The sequence below is a fragment of the Bubalus kerabau genome, chromosome 4 (genome assembly GCF_029407905.1).
Source record: "Bubalus kerabau isolate K-KA32 ecotype Philippines breed swamp buffalo chromosome 4, PCC_UOA_SB_1v2, whole genome shotgun sequence".
Classification (NCBI taxonomy): domain Eukaryota; kingdom Metazoa; phylum Chordata; class Mammalia; order Artiodactyla; family Bovidae; genus Bubalus; species Bubalus kerabau.
This window is the reverse complement of record NC_073627.1, coordinates 22,222,724-22,242,979: the sequence shown is the minus strand read 5'-3', so window position 1 is coordinate 22,242,979 and position 20,256 is coordinate 22,222,724. Positions and strand designations below refer to the sequence as shown.

The 20,256-nt window shown below is 56.8% G+C and overlaps 2 protein-coding genes across 2 annotated transcripts; one reads left to right on the top strand and one right to left on the bottom strand.

Annotated features, from left to right (window-relative positions):
• Positions 1 to 3,000: 3,000 nt before the first annotated feature.
• Positions 3,001 to 9,822, bottom strand: P3H4 (prolyl 3-hydroxylase family member 4 (inactive)). The gene is made up of 8 exons (XM_055579910.1): positions 9,290 to 9,822; positions 9,007 to 9,159; positions 8,704 to 8,875; positions 7,633 to 7,761; positions 6,637 to 6,782; positions 5,727 to 5,810; positions 3,711 to 3,855; positions 3,001 to 3,419 (listed from the first exon to the last, which is right to left on the bottom strand). The coding sequence occupies exons 1-8, from the start codon at positions 9,764 to 9,766 to the stop codon at positions 3,397 to 3,399; spliced, it is 1,329 nt and encodes a 442-aa protein (XP_055435885.1). The 5' UTR covers positions 9,767 to 9,822; the 3' UTR covers positions 3,001 to 3,396.
• Positions 9,823 to 10,871: 1,049 nt separating this feature from the next.
• FKBP10 (FKBP prolyl isomerase 10) lies at positions 10,872 to 18,813 on the top strand. The gene is made up of 10 exons (XM_055575883.1): positions 10,872 to 11,183; positions 13,714 to 13,859; positions 14,175 to 14,364; positions 14,479 to 14,624; positions 15,362 to 15,551; positions 15,672 to 15,817; positions 16,390 to 16,582; positions 16,925 to 17,067; positions 17,304 to 17,467; positions 17,791 to 18,813. The coding sequence occupies exons 1-10, from the start codon at positions 10,936 to 10,938 to the stop codon at positions 17,974 to 17,976; spliced, it is 1,752 nt and encodes a 583-aa protein (XP_055431858.1). The 5' UTR covers positions 10,872 to 10,935; the 3' UTR covers positions 17,977 to 18,813.
• The last annotated feature ends 1,443 nt before the right edge of the window (positions 18,814 to 20,256 follow it).

The following is a 20,256-nucleotide window of genomic DNA, read 5'->3' as shown; positions in this document are numbered from 1 at the left end:
CCAGGGGGTTGCAGAGTTGGACTTGACTGAGGGACTGAACACACACACACTCTAAGTGATCCCAGTGAGTCTGTGTGATGATCCCAGGCCCACTAACATTTGGTCCAATCTAGGGAGCTGACTGTGGGAGGTGGGACCCAGCTATGGAATCAGGCCCAAGAGTAAGGCTGGATGGTCTACTTCCTCCCCTTCCTCCCTTCCTCCCTACCCCTCTCTCCTTCCTCTCTCCCTTCTGGAACTCTCTGCCTCCCTCAGCTGACAGCCTAAAGGGATAGAGAGACCAGAGGGTTCCTTCTCTAGCTCCCTTCTCTGAGCAACATGGATTTAGGGAGAAAAGTTTCAAACCCAGCTCAGTCACCCCCCTCTCCCAGGGGAATCTTGGGCAGGTTGCTTCTCACTCTTTGGCCTCGCCTGTAGCAGAAGGGAATTGATATCTATGTTGCAAGACTTTTTTTTTGGTATGTTCTGCATCTTCATTGCTGTGCGGGCTTTCTCTAGTTGCAATGCACTACTCTTCACTGCAGTGCTCAGCCTTCTCACTGTGTTGGCTTCCCTCGTTTCGGAGCACCAGCTCTAGGGCACAGGCTCAGTAGTTTTGGCACAGAGACTTGGTTGTTCTGTGGCACGTAAGATCTTCCTGGACCAGGAATTGAACCTGTGACTTGCAGCCGGATTCTTGACCACTGAGCCGCCTGGGAAGCCCCTGCAAGACTGTTCTGAGGCAGTAAAGAACCTGCCAAGAGCCAGGCACACAGTAGGTATTTGACACATTGCAGCAGTGATTCTCTCTTTAGAATGTAGGCTTTCTGGTCCAGGACACCTCTGTGGCATCTGAGTCTGGCCCTATTGTGTGAGGTCGTCATCCCCACTGGCCTTTTGGCTGCGTCTCTAACCTTATAGCCATTATGTTACACTTGGTAGGACGGCTGAGGTGCCCGGCTGGGGAGTTGGGAGCCGGGTAAGGAGAGGGCTGAGGGAGATACAGACGTGGAGGAGGCGAGAGCGAGGGCGTGGGCGTCTGGGCTGGGTGGGGTTGGAAGAATGAACTGCAGGGCCCCAGAGGGCCCACGCTGGGACTCACTGGAACTTGGTCTCACCGGTTTGGGAAGCTGTCTGGGCAATAGGGAGACGCTGGCATCAGAGAGAGGTGGGAGGGGCTAATGGCTGCTTGGGATGGAGAAGCTGAGTAAGGCCCCCTGGAAGGGCAGGGGCTGGGCTAACGCAGGGATAGGGGTGAGTGCTTCGAGAGGCGCGGCTTTCTGCTATCAGGGGACACACACACACACAACCCCTCATCCTCAGAGGCCACCCTTCGATGCACACGGACACACACATCCATACACTTTTTAAACTGCATTGCCTCCTCCCCCCTCCCAGTTCCCCTGATCCTCTCACCCTGCTCTATTTTTCCATCTCATTTCTCTTAGCCAGATAACTCATTTGTATAACATTTATTGTTTATTACCTGTCTCCCCGCAAGGATAAGCTTCAGGAAGGCAGGGTGCTTGGCTGGCTTTGCCCACTATTATATATGCTTAGCACCTACGGCGAATCCTGCATACAGTAGGTGCTCAACAAATACGTGATGAGGGGATGAACAAACCCTCTCGAACCACGGGCACCTTCGGGGACGCATGCGCAAACCCCTTCAGTTGCCCCCCACTCCCAGCCCCGCGCCTGCCCTCAAGCTGCCACGGATACTCTCAGACACGTGCATACAGGCACACGCTCACACTAACACAACACACAAGGACACAGAGCTTCTCACTGTAGCCACACAGGCGCTTTCAGACTCACACCCAGCCCTCCGGATTCCAGAGCTAGTAGTCACTGCAGGCACGCTCCATCTCGTCCCAGCTCCCCACCCTCCGCTGGGCCAGCCCCTCCCAGAAACAGGGGGCGGGGTCTCGGTGGAAGCTGACAACACAGCAGCTTGAGAGGGTGGGGTGGGGCGGGGCCGCCCTGGCACCTGGGAGCTCTCTGGAGACGCTGCCACTGCAGACTCACCTATGGGAGGGAAAAGTGAGATCACCGGCGCCCCCAGCTTTGACCCCGCCCAAGCTCCAGACTCAGACTCTGGCCTTCCTACCCTCATCTTCACCAAAGGCCCAAGGGAAGGGCATGCGGTGGGGCAGGGAATCCTCCTGGGTACCGAGATGGGCAGGAGCCCCGGCCAGGTCACCTGGCACATCTGGGCAGGGGTGTGGAGGCCGAGAACCGGGCTTACCAGCTTCAGCTCCACCCTCCAGTAGGAGGAGGAGCTCCACCGCCCTGCCGCTGGGAGACATGTGGGCAGTGGGGCCCAGTGTCACCTAGCTGGCCCCAGTCTAGGGTCCCTCCCCAGAGAGACCCCCTTTTGCCCCCATGTCCCTGCTCTGGAACATGGAAACATGGATGGGTGGAGACACTGGTGAAGCATAGTGCTGGGTGGTAGGCACCTCCAGATTCTCTGCCCACCCCCTACCCCCCACCCCCCACCCCCAGTCAATGCAAGATTGGGCAACACGGGCTGGCAGTCCCACTGCCCCACGAAGTCTCATGTTATCAAGCCATACTCCCAGGGCTCCTCTGGCCACTGAGGGCAAGTTCCCTTCGGTGTGAGCAGAGAGGGCAGGACGGCATGCTTGCTCTAGCTCTAAGGAATTTGGGTCAGTAAAAGCTTGGAAAGTAAAAACCGGAAGTAAATGTCCTTGGCCCCTTCCCCATTCTCCCTGAGGGAAGTGATGAACTAGGAAAATACTAGACATCCCACCTCAGGTATCTGAAACCGTCATCTTCCCAGGACTCACGCAGAACTTCATCCTTACGCCCCCTAGCGGCAGATTGCAGTCGCAGGCTGATGCTCCTGGCAGTCACAAACACCCTGGGTCCATAGAGGCCAAATTATGGCCCCTCACCTGTCTCCATATTTATTGATGAGGTGAGATGGGTGCAGAGCGGGGAGGAAGGACCTGCAGCGTTACGACTCCGCCCAGGGAAATCTGGACCCTAATTCTGTGATTCATTCAACAAGAAATGTTTATTGAGCACCCACTGCCAGTGTGCCAGGAACCAACCACGGGACTCCTGGTCCAGTGCTCTTCATGATGCCAGTTGCCCCTCTGCTGTGTGTGCAGTTCAGGCTGAGACCCAACTCAGGAGAGCTGGAATCTTCTCCAGGAGACTGTCCCCACTGGGTGGGGAGGACACTGGGAGGAGGGCAGGCCTTCAGCAGCTGCAATACCACCACCCTGTGGTCCAGAGACCCAGAGAGGAGGCAGGAGGGGTCTGGGGAGCAGTGCTCACAGGTGGGACAGGATGGGGCCTGGTCAGCTCTGTCCATTTTCCATGTTTAATAAATAGTTCTTGTTGGACCCAGGCTTCCCAAGCTCTTGATGGGTACAGGGGGGCCTCTTCTCATGGTAATTCAGGTTCTGGCTCTGAAAAATGAAAGGAGAGGGCATTGGGGTTAGCCTTCCCATTGTCAACAGGCATCTGGGTGCTGTCCTGGGGACAGGTGGTGCAGGCAGGAGCGATGGTCCTCAGGAACAGGTTCGTGCTTCAGGAAGGATGCTCCCCAACCCCTCGACCAGGTGGGACAGGGGTTGCTAACAGGCCGGAAGTCCCCAAAGAAGGAGTGCCAACACCCTCTGCAGTCCAGTCCTCAGAGCCTTCTGTCCCTCACCTCCAGCCCAGGCTGTACCACCCATCCAACAGGACTAGTCACTGACCAGCCTCAGCCTCGTCGCCCTTGGCATCTGGCTCCTGCCACCAGTCAGCATAGATGCTCTCCTCATAGTCGCCCTCCCCTTCAAACTCGGCATCAGATGGGGGCTTCTCGGGCTCCATGGGTGGTTCTGTCTCCTCCAGCTCCATCTAGAGCAGCCCAGGATGGGTGGAGAAACCAGGTCACAACAGGCACAAACCCAGATCGGTTCCCTTCCTGACCAAGGGACTCTCCCATCCCGTCTCAGTTCCAACCCCACCCCCCGCTTCCCAGCCTCATTCAAGATCTCACACAGGAATGACTTGAGGGTTTCTCCCAAAGTCCTGATCCCAAGCTGTCCCCTCCCTGAAATGATGCATGGGCTCCACCGGCAGAGCTTCAGGGTTGGTGGAAGTATCTCCCTCTCCACATTTACGCATCTCCCTCTCCCCCGCTTTTACGCATAAATACCTGGGCAATACTGCTCATCTGTGAATACTGTCTGCTCAGGCTGTTTTGCAGCCAGGAATGCCTTTACTCCCCTGTGCTCTTGTTTATCGCTCCAACACCAGGCATCAGCTCCAGGATGTGGCCCTTGATGCTGATGCTGGGTCAGGAGTGCCCTGAGCATCCAGGGCCCCAAGCTGACCCCTCTCATTTCACTATACTACCTGTGAGCTCCTTAGGTGAGGGGCTGTGCCTTTCAGCTCCAGTCAAAAAGTCTGGCAAACAGCAGACAATAAATAACAGTAATCAAAATAGCTACCACCCCCTGAGCATCTACCATGTGCCAGCTGTACACTAAGTGCTTTACATCCTGGATCTCATTTAATTCTCACCACAGCAGTGTGAGATGGGCATTATTCTCCCCATTCAATGGATGAAGCAATGGAAGTTTGAGGGTTACTTAAGCCTGGCCTGGAGGCTGCCCAACTGGGATGTGGTGGAGCCAAGTCTGGTGAGCACCAAAGCCTGGGGACTCACAGTGCAGACCCGGCCCCCTGTTTGATGAGGGGTGGGGGGCATGGGTACATGAACAGTGGAGAGGATAGATGAATAAGTACTGGGCGGCAATGCCTCAGAATTCAGACTCTCAAACCTTCCTTTAGAATCAACGTGATAACACAATGGGGGTCTTTCCTTCCTGGTGTACTGTGCTCATTCATTCATTCAGTGGTTTGTTCAGATTCAGTTTCTGAGAGCCAGCCGTGTGCCAGGTGCTGTGGGAGGACTGGGAATAAGCTAGTCAAGGTTATGGTTTTTCCAGTGGTCATGTATGGACGTGAGAGTTGGACTATAAGGAAAGCTGAGTGCAGAAGAATTGATGCTTTTGAACTGTGGTGTTGGAGAAGACTCTTGAGAGTCCCTTGGACTGCAAGGAGATCCCACTAGTCCATCCTAAAGGAAATCCGTCCTAGGTGTTCATTGGAAGGACCGATGTTGAAGCTGAAACTCCAATATTTTGGCCACCTGATGCGAAGAGCTAACTCATTTGAAAAGACCCTGATGTTGGGAAAGATTGAAGGCAGGAGGAGAAGGGGATGACAGAGGATGAGATGGTTAAATGGCATCACTGACTCAATGGACATGAGTTTGGGTAAACTCTGGGAGCTGGTGATGGACAGGAAGGCTTGGCATGCTGCGGTTCATGGGATTGCAAAGAGTCGGACATGACTGAGTGACTGAACTGAACTGTCCTGGAGCACAGTTCTCTAGGAGACTGGCTGGAGAAAGGGGCGAAGTGAGATGGATGAGGGCTGCAAATAACTCTGGTGCAGGGAGGCACAGAGAGTCATAATGGCATGGCAGAGCCAGGACATGTAGCGAGGGCTTCCTGGAGGCACCACCAGACCTGGGTCCAGGAGAAGCGAGATTCAGACGTGTAGAGAAGTGGGGCATGGGAACATGGAGCAGGGAGAGGGGGCAGGTGCAAAGAAGGCACAGGTAAAATGCCCCTGCCTCACAACAGCTGACTGCCAGGAGCTGTGTCTGAGCTCTGGCACAGCGGCCCACCAGGCCTGTAGGGCAAAGGCCCCCTTACCTCATCATCTGACTGCAGGTACATGTGTGCGAAGTCTAGCAGCTCTCGAAGCTCAGCTGTCTGGTTGTGGTAGAGTCTGGCCTCCTGGGAGGAGGGAAGAAAAACAGGTGAGCCAGGCCTCCTGCTGCCAGATAGTGGAGGAGCCAGAGCTTCTAGACTCTGAGTCCTCTGGTCCTTTTCCACTCCAGGAGCAGGAAACGGGTGTCAGTTTACATGCTGATCAAAACATTGCAGTTGCTTGATGCTGGGTTAAGAAGGATTCTGAGGGCTCAGTGAGAAAAAGCGCCTCAATCAATTAGCAATGTCTGCCACTGACAAGGAAACTGAGAGGTTTTTTTGCCAGTCATGCCCAGACTCCCAAGGGGTTTCCTCAGGTGGGTCAGGTTAGGAGGTCCCTGGGGAAGAAGGGTAAAGGCAAGCAGTGAGGGTGGGAGGATGGGTAGGGAACAGGCAGGGACACACAGATACTTTTTACCTCCCACATCCCAGGAGCTGTGCTGAAGACGTAAGCTGGACTACCCCCATTTTGCAGGTGAGGCAGCCGATTCAGAAAAGGTCGGTAATGGAGGACTTCCTTGGTGGTCCAGTGGCTAAGATTCTATGCTTCCCATACAGGGGGCCCGGGGTTTGATCCCTGATCAGGGAACTAGATCCCACATGCCGCAACTAAGAGTTCATATGCCACAACTAAAGATCCCGCATTCCACAACCAAGGCTTGGTGCAGCCAAATAGGTAAATAATAAAGAAAGATCAGTAGTGTTCTCAGGACCACACAGTTGGTGGGTCTGAACCTAAGACTCCAACCATAACCCAAATTCTTTCTTTTTATCTTTCATCCTGCCATTGGAGGAAGCCAGGAATTTTTAAAAATCAAATCACAGGTTCTGAGAACGCCTTGGCGATGCCCACCTCCCGGGGCTGGAAGTCCTCCTCCTCCAGGCCCCAGCGGGCCCTATGGAAGCGGTAATACACCAGGTTCTGCTGCATGACATTGTCTTCCGGGTCGAAGAGCATGTAGCTGGCGGCGCTGCGGGCGGCCTGGCGCACGTCGTTCACTGCAGGCAGAACAAGAGTGAGGAGTGGCCCCTGGCACGTCCCCCTCCTTCAGGGATAACCCTCACCTAACCCATCCGCAGCTCCCAATTTAGTCCAGTGCCCCTGGATCCCCAGCTGCCTCCCAGAATATCCTACTCAATAACAACACAAGCTACAGTGTATTGAGCAGTTACCCGTTGCCCTGTATAACTCACTTAAGCCTCACTGTTATTGTCATCCCCAAGTTACAGACAGGAAATCCAAGGCACAGAGAAGTTAAGTAAACTGGTCAAGTTCACACAGCTGGAGAATGAAGGCACTGGGGAATCAGAGGCTGTTGTCCCAGCCTTCAGTCTCTTTGCCAACTGGACCCCAAAGGGTCTCCTGGCCCCTTGTTCTTCAGCTCTTCCTCTCCAACTCCAGCCTGTCTGAATTTTGTCATCTCTGAGTTGCAGACACCCTGGAGACTGACCTTCTTAGCCCCAGCTGATGCCAAAATCTCCCTCAAGTGAGGAGAGCCTTAAAGCCTGGTGCTACTTTTTATTAGCCAGGTGACTGACTCATGGCCCCTTGCCCTCTATGAGCTTTGGCTTCCTCATCTGAAAAATGGGTCCAGTAACAGCTACTGGTGGTTTGTGAGAGGATCCAGTGAGATAAACAGATGTGGCAGGGCTCTGTAAACTGTCGAGTACTGTGCAGTTGTTGACTATCTAGTCCTTCACCTAAGAGGCCCTCGGATTCTCCCCAGAGGCTGCTCTCAGCTTCTCACCTGCCCCCACCACCCTCCCATCGCCAGGGATCCTCAGTTCTGACTCGGTTTCGCTCCTAGTGCAGTGCTTCCCCTCGCCCCAAGCCCACCAGGAGGCTCACACTTGTAGTAGGCAAACTGCAGGTAGTGATACATGGTGGCCACGAACTTCTCCACGAAGTAGCCGCCCACATTGGGGGTCAAGTTGGCTTCACAGTCCACCTTGCACTGCAGGGATTCTGCAAAGAGATCTTGCGGGGGAGGGGGAAGGCAGCAGTGAGGAGTTGGTGTGCTGAACAGCTCCAGCTTGCAGACAGGGATGACAGAGATGACCTCCAACCCCGGCTCTGTCCGCTGATGTCACAAGACAGTAAAGTGACAAGAGATGCTGAGGAAGACTACTGTGCACTGGGCTGACTTACCACCCCCACAGCTGACCTGCCACCTTAAAGCCACAGGAGACCAGGGCTCTCTGGAAGAATGGCAGGTGAGGTGTGGAGGTGGGACTAAAGCCCAAATATAGATGCTCAGGACAGTCCTTTCTGCTCCTGCTGATGAACTCTGCCTTTAGAGATCCCCAGACCAGCTGTATTTCTGGCCCCAAACTGCCTTCTGCACACACCTGCTGGGCTGATTCCCAGCTCAGCACCTTTGCACCTACATCACCCTCTGAAGGTCCATGGACCCAGCCTCCCCAGATCCTTTCGGGAAGTCACTCCTTGCTACACCCATGCCCGGCACCTTGGACACTCTCAGCTGTGTCTCCTGCACCCAGGGTGGCAGGTGTTCTGTTAGCCTCTGTCAGCCAACTGAAGGCTCTGAGGTCCAATTAACAACTCATGCCTGTCTGCCTCCCAAGCGCTTAAGAAACTGCTAGTCACTCAGTTGTGCCTGACTTTTTGTAACCCCATGGACTGAAACTCTCCAGGCTCCTCTGTCCATGGAATTCTCCAGGCAATACTGGGGTGGGTTGCCAGTATCTCCTCCAGGAGATCTTCCCAACCCAGGGATCGAACCTAGGTCTCCTGCTTTGCAGGCAGATTTTTTATCGTCTGAGCCGCTAGGGAAAATGCCCTAAGCACTTAGGAGGCCTCTAGAAATGCGTGTGGAATGAATATTTGTGTCAAGGGGCCTTAGGAGTTCTGGGCCCTGCGGGTGTGAGGGATGCCCACTGGGATCTGGGTGGAATGTACCTGCTATGGCTGGGTAGAAGTCCTTGAAATCCACCTGCTCGTGGGCCCCCTCGCAGCCAGCCAGACATCGGGCAAAGACAGCCAGGTACTCAGCCAGGGCCCGCTCCATATCCTCGGTGCTCCCACGGAAATCTCCGCTGTTGTAGAGCTTCACAGCCCGGAGGAACACCGCCTGGAGGGAGGGGACGCGCAGGAGGGTCAAGGGGATTCGAACACCTCCCCCTCCTCCACGGGCGCTATGCCGGGACGCAACTCGGGACTCATGGAGTTACGTCGGGGCGGGTCCTACCCCCGCCATCCCACCTCGTATGGCTGGGCCTCCAAGTCTGTGAGAGGCTCGTCGGCGGCGTCCAGTAGTCCGCGATAGTAGCTGAGATACTTGGCGGTGAGCTCATGCTTCGGGTTCCTCTGGAGGAAGGTGTAGGCCGCGGCCACCGCCTTCTCCAGCCGGTTAGCCTGCAGGGTGGGGACGGAGCGGGTCAGCAGAGCCGGAGACCGCCACCCGGAGCGCGCGCGAGGGATCGGCGGTCGGGCTGCTGAGTGAGAGCCGCGCTCCTCGCGACCCGACCGGGCGGCGGGCGCGCACCTTGAACTGGGCATAGTGCAGGTACTGGTAGGGCAGGCGGCTCTGGAAGTCGCGCAGCAGCTGGCGCGGCGGGTAGGGCACCTGGAAGGCGGGCAGCGAACGCTTGCAGCGCCGTAGGCAGGCGGCGCGCTCCAGGACGTGGCCGAAGAGCCGCAGCTCGCGGGCCCACTCGTCGCCGCCTTCGGGCCCGGGGGGCGCGGGGCCCGGGGGTGCGGCGGCGGGCGGCGCGGGGCCGCTGCAGTTGGCGTGGCAGAAGGCCTCGCTGTCCCGCAGCAGCCGGTGCAGCCGCAGCGCCGCCTCGAGGTAGCGCGCGCTCTCGCGCCAGCTCTCGCCCTCGTACTGCTCCAGCGCGTGCCCGTAGGCCGCGGCCAGGGGCATCAGGTCCTCCGGCGGGAAGCCCCGAAAGCTATACTTCTCGTACTGCGCCCCGGCGCTGCCCAGCAGCAGCCACAGCAGCCCCCACGCCGCCCGAGCCATGCCCGCTCCACGCCGGCCGGCTCTCCCTGCCGCGAGCAGGCGTCCGGGTCCCGCAGGCTGGCAGGCGGGCGGGCTCTGGGGCCGGGGCCTGGCCCTCGCGCCCGCTGGGTCTTAGCGCCGGGCACTGGGGGCGGGGGGGTGGGGGCGGCTGCGAGGCGGGGTGTGGCTTGAGTCAGATCCCCCAAGGGGCCGAGGGATCTCCACTCTTTTCGGAGAGCCGACACTATCCTGAGTCCCTGACCTCCTGCCTTCGGGGGTCCTCCCCTCGGCAGATGGTGTGGGTGTGGGGAACGCTTCCGGCCGGGATGGGGAGCCCAGAAAGCCCCTTCCTTGCAAAGGCGGTCCCCTCCGCCCCCGCCTTAAGATAGAGAAATTGAGGCAAGTGTCACCTCCCTCTAGTTTGCCCAAGCCCTGAAACCTGCTCTTCCATCCATCACAGCGGTCCTTCTGCTCACTCCCTACCCCCAGCCCCCAAGAGGTGACCCCAAGGGTACCCTCCAGCCGGCGACAGGGAAGCACATCCCTGGTTTTACCCTGCACACCCTCCACTCTCACCACCTCCTATTCGATCCCCATCCCCACGTCAGAAAGTCCTCTCTGGCAGTCCAGCTTTTGCAGGACAAAGCAGCTCGTTCCGGGAGCGGCTGTCCCTGGGACAGAGGGGTGGGAGGGAGCACTCAGATCGCCTCCCCGCCCCCGATTCTGGAGCTTCACCAGTCACCTGGAGAGGCCTAAATTGGGGGTTGCCTCCCAAACAATCAAGGAATGCCTCAGCCCGGCTTTAGGACCCGGGGGGCTCCAGAAAAAAAAAGACTAGGAACTTTTTTATTTTTTTCTGTCGGCTCCGCTGTCTCAACTTTCCCGAACTTCCCTACCCCTCCAGGCCCCAGGTCTCTGGGCCCCCAGGGTCGGGGAGGGCGCAAATCTGGAGGGCTTAGCGGTGCTTTCCTCCGACTCCAGCAGCCTGGCCCTCCTCCTGTCCCACCCCTCTTGCCCCCGCCCCGCCAGCTCAACCTCCCCAGCCCCCATTCCACGTGGACCAGCCAGGGCGGGGGTGGGGATGGAGCACAGGAAGAGGGGGAGCCTGCTCTGGGAGAAGAGGGGAAGGAGTCTGGCGGCCGCCGCACTCTCTCTCGCCCTCACTGCCGGCCGTCCCAGCTCCAGGCACCATGCTCCGCGCGGGTCCCCCCAGCCACACCCTCCTCCGGCTCCCCCTGCTGCAGTTGCTGCTGCTGCTGCTGGTGCAGGCCGTGGGGAGGGGGCTGGGCCGCGCCAGCCCGGCCGGGGGCCCCCTGGAAGATGTGGTCATCGAGAGGTACCACATCCCCAGGGCCTGTCCCCGGGAAGTGCAGATGGGGGATTTTGTGCGCTACCATTACAACGGTACTTTCGAGGACGGCAAGAAATTTGACTCGAGGTAATGGCTTGGGTGCCCCCAGACTCACCATTTCTCTTCCCCGAGCTTGGAGCCAGGCTCTCTCAGTCTTAGGGTTCCCTTGTTGCCGCCTTTAGGCTGTGTCTGCATGCGCCTCCTCACACCGCGATCCCCCAGCCCCAAACAGCACCCTGAGTGGGACAACTAGACATCTCCCCGGACATCTCTGCCCTCAGTTTCAAACTTTCGCCTCTCAAAAGACCTCATTTGCTTTCACACAAGCCTCCTCTGTCCTCCAAAGTGCTTGAGAATCGAGAGGAACTCGGCGTTTTATTTATAGCCAAGGAGGGGGTGTTCTGGTTCATAGAGGTGGGAGAAGGGCATGATCCCTGCTGCGTGCGAATCGTCCAGGGATCTCAGCACGGGACCCTCTGCCTTTCCATCCACGTTGACTCCCTTTGTGGTTCCAGCCCCAGCTTTCAGTGCCTTTGTGTTTAGAGAAGGAGTAAGCAGAGGTTTTGGGGGAAAAGGGTGGGGGTTTTCAGCGGCCAGTGGGGTAAAGCAGGTGGCCCTTATAAGACAGCAGGATGGATCAGGGAGTGCAGGGCACAGATTGGTGTAGGGATCTGTCTGCTACGTGTCACACAGTCACACATGCCACCCTGGGCTCCTCCGAGGGTTTTCCTGCCTCCTTCTCCATCTTGGCTCCACCAGGTCAGTGCTGCAGGCCATCTTTGGGATTTGAGAGACTGGCTTCTGGTCTGGCCCAAGCTTCTGGTCTGCTCTAGCAAGTTCATTTTTCTTAGTGGGGGCAGGGCTATACGCCAGGTCAGCCTCAGTTAAAATTAAGGTCCTGGTGATCACACACACAAGCCCCCACACCACACCCCAAGAAGTCAGTCCCTCTTAGAGACGTCACCAAAACACACACTTCAGCCTGCAGAAATTAGTGGCCATGGGAACTTCCCTCGTGGTCCAGTGGCTAAGACTCCATGCTCCCAATGCTGGGGGCCCAGGTTCTATCCCTGGTCAGGGAATTAGATCCCACCCACGGCAACTGAGTGTTTGCATGCCACAGCCTGCGTGCTGCATCTAAGACCCAGTGTAGCCAAATTATAATTAATTAGTTAATTTTTTTAAAAAGGGCCATGGCTTTGGAGCCAGGCAGAACACGAACTCCTGAGACCAAGACCTTGGGTTCAAACCCAGACTATAATCATGGACAAGGAGTTTTGCCTCTTTAAGCTTTACTTCCTTCATCTGAAAAATGGAGATCAAAAAGCATTCTGAAAAAATGAGTCCCTACTTCCTAAGGCTGCTGTTAGGACTCAAGATGATAAATGAAAGTGAACTTCACACAGGATCTGATGGTCTGCAAGCAGCTTCAGCACACCTTAGCCTTGACTCTGGGGAGAACTCTGGTTTAACTGGTAGAAACTTCTTGCCATGCTTCAGCTCTAATAAGGGCTCTGCGAAGTGAGCAGGCCAGACATGCAACCATCTCAGTGGGCAAAATGCGGCCTGGGGAGTAGCCAGGAGTACAGTTCTGAGCCCGTGGCCACAGAGTGGAAGCGGGGTTGGCAGTTGGCGAATGACCTCCCTGCTGGGGACTCTGCTGGGCTCAGTTCACAAAGTGCTGAGTTTGGAAGACTTTCACCACTCATGACTCCTTCCATCAAAATGCCAATCTCTCATCCTTCCTTAATTTTGGAAAACTTATAAGTTAAAACAGTAACCAAAAACAAAAGCTGTGGCAATTTTAGAATAGGCCTTTTCAAAATTGAAAACCTATTCCTATCCCTGGCCAGCTCTGCTTCCCCTTCCTTTCCTCCATGAATTGATGGTTTGGTGGCCCACATGTGGGCTGTGGAGTTCAAGAGACCACACATTATCTGTGTGACCTTGGGCAAGTCACTTGGTCTCTCAAGTCTCAATTTTTCTCCTAGGAAAGATAAAATCAATAAAGCCCATTTTGGAAATTCCCCACTGCCATGGCCAGGGTTCAGTCCCTTGTTGGGGAACTAGGAACCCACAAAGCATGTGGTGCTGCCAAAAATAATAATAATGCCCACTTCTTAGGGGACAGGATTATATAACATAATGAATGCAGAATGCCAAGCATTTCGAGACTTTCCTGCCTGTCCTGTGGTTAAGACTGCAAGCTTCCAATGCAGGGGGCAAGGGTTTGATCCCTGGCATGGGAACTAGGATCCCCCCATGCCCCCATGCCCCATGGTGCAACCACCACCAACAACAACCAAAAAAGCCAAGCTTTAGCATTTCTTCCTGCTGGATAACTGGTCTCCCCAACCCCAATCCCCTGCTCTGCCGCCCTCCAATCCCCGTGTCTGTACTTCCCACTCTGGCCTCCTTGGGGACCTCCTTTTGTCACAGCCCACCCTGTTGAGGTGGGAGTCGCGGCCCACCTCAGGGGAGGCTTGAAGAGGAGACAAGGAGCCGGTGGATCGACACGTGTGTGTAGGGAGGGGGATTGTGTGTGTGTGTGTCTCCCGGGCATGTATGTGATCATGAGCAGAGGTCACTGCATCGCATCTGTCCCCTCCCTCCCCAGCTATGACCGCCACACCTTGGTGGCCATCGTGGTAGGCGTGGGGCGCCTCATCACTGGCATGGACCGAGGCCTCATGGGCATGTGTGTCAATGAACGACGACGCCTCATTGTGCCTCCGCACCTAGGCTATGGCAGCATCGGCGTGGGTGAGGAGGGCTGGGGCCCGAGCCTGGGGATGGAGGAGATCGGGAGGCAGAAGCAGGGACCCCAGGACCAGAAAACGGAAGCTCAGAGAGGGAGAGTGACTTCCAAGGTCACACTGCATGCGCAGACTGAATAGCAACAAGCCTGGGACTCAGGTTTGGGTCTCCTGCCCCTGGGGTGGGAGGAAAGACAGCGACAGGCCCGGGTAAGATCCTTGCTTGACTCAGAAGGGGACCTCGGGTTGGGGAGGGCAAGGCCAAGCTGGATGCTGAGACCTCCATTCCACCCCCTACTCTGGGGCTGCTTCGCCCTCACAGCGGGGCTCATCCCCCCCGATGCCACCCTCTACTTTGACGTGGTCCTGCTGGATGTATGGAACAAGGACGACACCGTGCAGGTGAGCACCTTGCTGCGCCCACCCCACTGCCCCCGGATGGTCCAGGACAGTGACTTTGTGCGCTACCACTACAACGGCACGCTGCTGGATGGCACTGCCTTCGACACCAGGTGAGGGCTGGAAGAAGCCCTGGGATCCAGGGGACTGTGACATGCAGTGGGGAGTCGGGGGCCATCCTGCCTCTCCCACCAACAGCAGCCTCACCTCTACCTCCTTCTCTGCAGCTACAGTAAGGGTGGGACTTATGACACCTACGTGGGCTCTGGCTGGCTGATCAAGGGCATGGACCAGGGTCTGCTGGGCATGTGTCCTGGAGAGAGAAGGAAGATCATCATCCCTCCATTCCTGGCCTATGGCGAGAAAGGCTATGGTGAGGACAGGCAGGGACTCTGGGATTCTCTATAAGTGGGCTGCCATGTACAGTTGTCCAGGTTGAATACTGCACAAGGACACCCAGCCAAAGAGGCAAAATGGGATGAAATCTAGCCCTGGGTGATCACCTCATTAAGAAGGGGTGCATCAGAATTCCCTGGTGGTCCAGTGGCTCTTTCACTACTGGGGCCCGAGTTCAATCCCTGATGGAGGAACTAAGATCTCGCAAGCCATGGAGCATAACCCCCCAAAAAAAGAGAAGTACTTTATTCTTTTAAAATTTTACTTATTTATTTATGGCTGTGCTGGGTCTTTCTTGCTGTTCACAGTCTTGCTCTAGTTGCCTCAGGTGGGCTCAGTAGTTGTAGAGCATGGACTTAGTTGCCTCACAGCACATGCAATCTTCCCGGACCAAGGATCAAACCTATGTCCCCTGCATTGGTGGCTGGATTCTTAACCACTGGACCACCAGGGAAGTCCCCATATTCTGCTTTATTCTGCTTTACACAAAGGCTCATATGGGCTGGTGGTAGTCTTGGGGAAAACCCAGCTCCAGCCTCACAGGGGAAGAAGCAGGGCTCCGGCCTCACAAGGGACGAAGCATTGGAAGAAGCAGAAAGGGCTCTGGAAAGCGGGGTTGGCACCTTTTTTGGGTGGTGCTCACATAGGCCTTCCTGAGTTGAGAAGCCCCGTTCTGTTCTCCACGTGTATGGTTCAAGCCTATCCCTTCCCCAGGGACTGTGATCCCCTCACAGGCCTCGCTGGTCTTCCACGTCCTACTGATTGACGTCCACAACCCAAAGGACACTGTCCAGCTGGAGACACTTGAGCTGCCGCCTGGCTGCGTCCGGAGAGCCGTGGCTGGGGACTTCATGCGTTACCACTACAACGGGTCCCTAATGGATGGCACTCTCTTTGATTCCAGGTCCGGGGAGGGCAGGGGGTCCTGAGGAGGATGGTGGGGGCTGAGGTGGCTCGGAGCTGCCTGGCAGGGCAGGGCCTCTGTGACCCCCTTGCTGGCCCCCCACCCCACCTTGTATTGCAGCTACTCCCGGAACCACACCTACAATACCTATGTGGGGCAGGGCTACATCATCCCTGGGATGGACCAAGGCCTTCAAGGCTCGTGCATGGGGGAGCGCCGGAGGATCACCATCCCCCCGCACCTTGCCTACGGGGAGAACGGGACTGGTAGGCTTGCTCCCAGTTCCCCAAGCCAACACCTCAGCTCCTCCTGACCTAGCCCTAATGGGGTGGGGGGATTTCCAGCCACTGCTCTGCCCCTCTCATCACAAAAACTGGTTCCCCACCCAACTCTTGCTGCAAGGACTTTATCCTTTCCTCCAGGGGCAGTCCCCTGCTTCTCCCCTTCCACACTGGAAAAGGGCAGCCCACTTCTGAGCTTGGGGAGGGAGGGTGGTACAGCCCTAGGAAGCAAACAGACCTGGATCTGAGTCCCAGCTTTGCTGGAAACCTTAGTGTGCTCACCTGTAAAATGGAACTAATCACATTGATCAGCAAAGTCAGTCACTGGGAGGTTGCAAGATATACCTGTAAAGGGCTTTCTAATTGGCATGTCTCTCCCCTCTCCTGCCCTGTGTCCTCACCCCTACAGTGTATATGATGAGAGTTGACCATGTGGACAAATATCCCATCCCATCCTTGCTTAGAATCCCAGGATGGGGAAGTCTAGGGGCCTCCATGGAAACCTGGAGCAGCCCCTCCGTGACCCCAACTGATCCACGCCTCCATTCTGGCCCCAGGAGACAAGATCCCTGGCTCTGCTGTGCTGATCTTTGACGTCCACGTGATTGACTTCCACAATCCTGCGGATCCAGTGGAAATCAAGACGCTGTCCCGGCCCCTGGAGACCTGCAACGAGACGGCCAAGCTCGGGGACTTTGTTCGCTACCACTACAACTGCTCTCTGCTGGATGGCACCAGGCTCTTCTCCTCGTGGGTCCAGGGCAGGGCCAGGGCTGGGCAGGTGGGTGGGCATGGGCCAGGCATAGGGGGGTCCTCCTAGGAGCACCCCCTAAGTTCCCACTGAAGCTGAAATTTCTACCTCCAGAGGCAAAGGGAGGGTGAAGTAGGTAGTAGGGGGAGTGGCTGGTCCCACTCTGTGGAGGGCAGCTGGAGCAGGGACCACACTGCAGGACAGGGCCCAGCCGAGAAGGGGACCGCGCTTACCTCTGCTCACTGGGCCCTGGCACCCTGCCCTGTGGGGCGGCCCCGGGAATGACTCAGGAACCGGGGACCAGGGCGACTGCTGACCCAGGAATCTGCTCTCCCCACTAGCCATGACTACGGGGCCCCTCAGGAGGCGACTCTGGGGGCCCACAAAGTGATCGAAGGCCTGGACACGGGCCTGCAGGGCATGTGCGTGGGAGAGAGGCGGCAGCTCGTGGTCCCCCCGCACCTGGCACACGGAGAGAGCGGAGGTGAGGGGTTGAGACTGGCCTGAACTCTCCTCCCCTCTGCCCCGCCCGCCTGGGGCCTTGCTGGCTGGTGGGAGGGGTGAGGGGAGCCTTCTGGGTCGTTCTGTAGGGTGGTTCTGTAAATGTGCCCTGCCCTACTCTCCAGCACCCGCTGTGGGCAGCTGAGGCCGGAGGGCCGGGTGTGTGCTGGGCAGGCTGTGAAGCGGGACCCTCCCCTTCTCTGCTCCCCACTCCTGCAGCCCGGGGGGTCCCTGGCAGTGCTGTGCTGCTGTTTGAGGTGGAGCTAGTGTCTCGGGAGGATGGGCTGCCCACGGGCTACCTGTTTGTGTGGCACGAAGACCCTCCTGCCAACCTGTTTGAACACATGGACCTTAACAAGGATGGCGAGGTCCCCGCGGAGGAGGTGGGTAATGAGTTCTCGCCTTCTCATAACTGTCCACACAGTCACCCAGCAGAAACCCCCAGCATGGTGGTGTCTAATGAGAACACAGCATGTGCCTACTGCATCCCTGGCCCTCTACAGCTTACTGTGCCTTAAGCCCCTTGTCCCCGTCTTTTCCTCTGGCTACCTGACCCTGAGCACACCCTCTGCCCCCCGCCTCCCCGCCACCCCCCAGGACACAGCACCAGCTCCTCTCCCTCCTCCTGGGAGCCCATCCCAAGGCCAGCCGAGCTGCTCAGGCAAGACGCTGTCTCCCCCTCCCCTTGGCTCTCCCCTCTCCACAGTTCTCCACCTTCATCAAGGCTCAAGTCAGTGAGGGCAAAGGCCGCCTCCTGCCTGGCCAGGATCCTGAGAAAACCATAGGAGACATGTTCCAGAATCAGGATCGCAACCAGGATGGCAAGATCACTGCTGAGGAGCTCAAGCTGAAGTCAGATGAAGACCAGGAGCGGGTCCATGAGGAACTCTGAAGGGCAGAGGCTTGGTCCTGGATGCAAAGGTTCACATCGAAGGGGACAGTGGGCAGTGGGGCTGGCTTCCCAACAGCCACCCTCCCCTCTGCGGGGATGAGGTCTGGAAGCATCTAGAGAGTGGTCGGAGGGGACAGCTCTGGTCTTCCCACTGCCTGAGAGTAAAATCCACAGCACAGACCTCTATTTGGTTTTTCTCTCCCAACCCCAATCCCCTTCCTTAAAAGTTTTGGAACTACAAAGCCACCGGGGGGATGGTAGACTGTGGGGGTTGGCCGCCCCTCACTCAGACCTCCCCTCCATGTCACCACTGAGCAAGACCAAACTCATTCATTTCCCGCAACTTGCCCTTTCCCTGTATTTACCCTCACCATCTTCAACCCCCACCTGCAGCCTGCATTCCTCATCCTGGCATCTCCCCAAGAACATGAACCCCCAGCTTTCCACCCTCAGCTCTGGCTGGTTCCTAGGGAAAGGGGGCAGTTCCAGGGGGGCAGCCCTACCTCACCTTCACCTGTCCCATCCCCCTTCAGTGTGGTGGTGGCCGAAGTGCTCGCAGGGTGCTATACATCAGAGCTGGGCTTTGTGTCACCTTTCATCCCTAAAGAAGGTTGCCTTCTGCCGGGACCAAGGGCCAAGAAAAAAATGGAGGGTGGGGATGAGGAAACCTACTTGGATGGATCTGAGCACTATGGAACCCTTGGTTTAGGGCTGAAAGTTGGAGGAGGGGCTCACTGGGGACTGAGGGGTGACAGAGGGGTGAGCAAAGCTCTGCACACTCCAAAGACTAAACTGGTTTCAGACCCCCTTTCTCCTTTGTGCCAAATAAAACACTAAACCAGAGGCCTTGGCATGTGGTCTTTCTTGGGGAGGGGCCCTTCGACCCATGCGTCCAGAGGAAGGGGAGCTGAGCAGGCTGCCTCCATGGCCCTTCAGTTCAAGATGCTGTCCCCAGGTCTATGCCTCCTGCCTCCCTCAGGCTCAGCTGGGGCCCTCACCATGAGGGGGTAAGTGTCCACAGAGGGGAGGAGCCTGTGGGCCAGGATCCTGGTCTCCTCACTGTCCCAGCTCAATGAAAAACAAGGTCCCTGAAGTCACACGATGTACAAAGCTCAGCGATTTAAACAAACCACAGTTTGGATTCTACTTTCACATAGATCAGTTCTCATACAATATTCCCACCTCTCCCTCCTCCTGGCTGCCAGCTGTTCCCACCTGCCTGATGCCTCTTCCTCTCGTCAGAAAGGTAAATGAGTTCAAACCTTGTGTCTTTTTTTTTTTTTTTGGCTGCTGTGCGGCTTAACGGTGGCATGTGAACTCGTAGTTGCAGCATGTGGTGGGACCTAGTTCCCTGACCAGGGACTGAACCTAGGCTCCCTGCATTGGGGACGTGGAGTCTTAGCCACTGGACAAAACCTCTCATGTTGAGGAAGGAGTCCCTTCAGCCATCAGTCAGGCCATCTGTCCTCATCTGCTTGGCTGAACTCTGGCCAGTAAGAGAGATGACCCTAGCCATCTAAGGAGGGGGTGAGGTGCATGGGAGAGAAAATGACCAGCCTGGACTCACACCCTGAACTGCCCCCACAAAACCCACAAGCACTGAGTTCTCCCCCAAGACCCTCCAAGAGAGAGAAGCTGCTCCCCACGGCTGCAGTGACTGATATTCCCTGGTCCCAGAGCATCCAGATCGCACCTCAGGGTTGACAGACCCAGCCTTAGCGTAACCACCCTCTCCCAAGCCTGACAGGACAGCCTGATTAAGCTGGCGTGGAGGGAGCGTGATGCACAAGCAAGGGCGGGCTCTGTCAGAAATGCTGCAAGCCTGCTCGAGCTCCCAGCTCTAGCCTTTGGGCAAAGGACTGGTCCTTCCTAAATGGACCTGCACTCCTGCAGGGTCACCGTGAGGATGAAACAGCACCTGTGGCTTCTGGGAGCATGCAGCCAGCTTTCAGTCAACACTCCCATTACTTTCCTTTAAGAGCAGCAGATAAAACACGACTTTCCAGCAGCTGGGCAGGCGGGTGAGGGAATGAAGTTGACTCTGCGCAGAGCACTGTCAGTTCCCCAGACTCAACTCCCTGGAAGTCACCTGTTTCAGTGGCCCCGGACGAGGACGAAGGACAGGAGCCAGGGGTACCTGGGAAAACCCACACTCACATGGATCACTTTAGGAAATCCATAAAGACGGGGTTCTGCAGTGCTGGCCAGATGCAGCTGACCCCACAGAATCTCAAGTTTAACTGCTGCATGAGAATCAAGTCAAACCATTTTAGGTCAGAA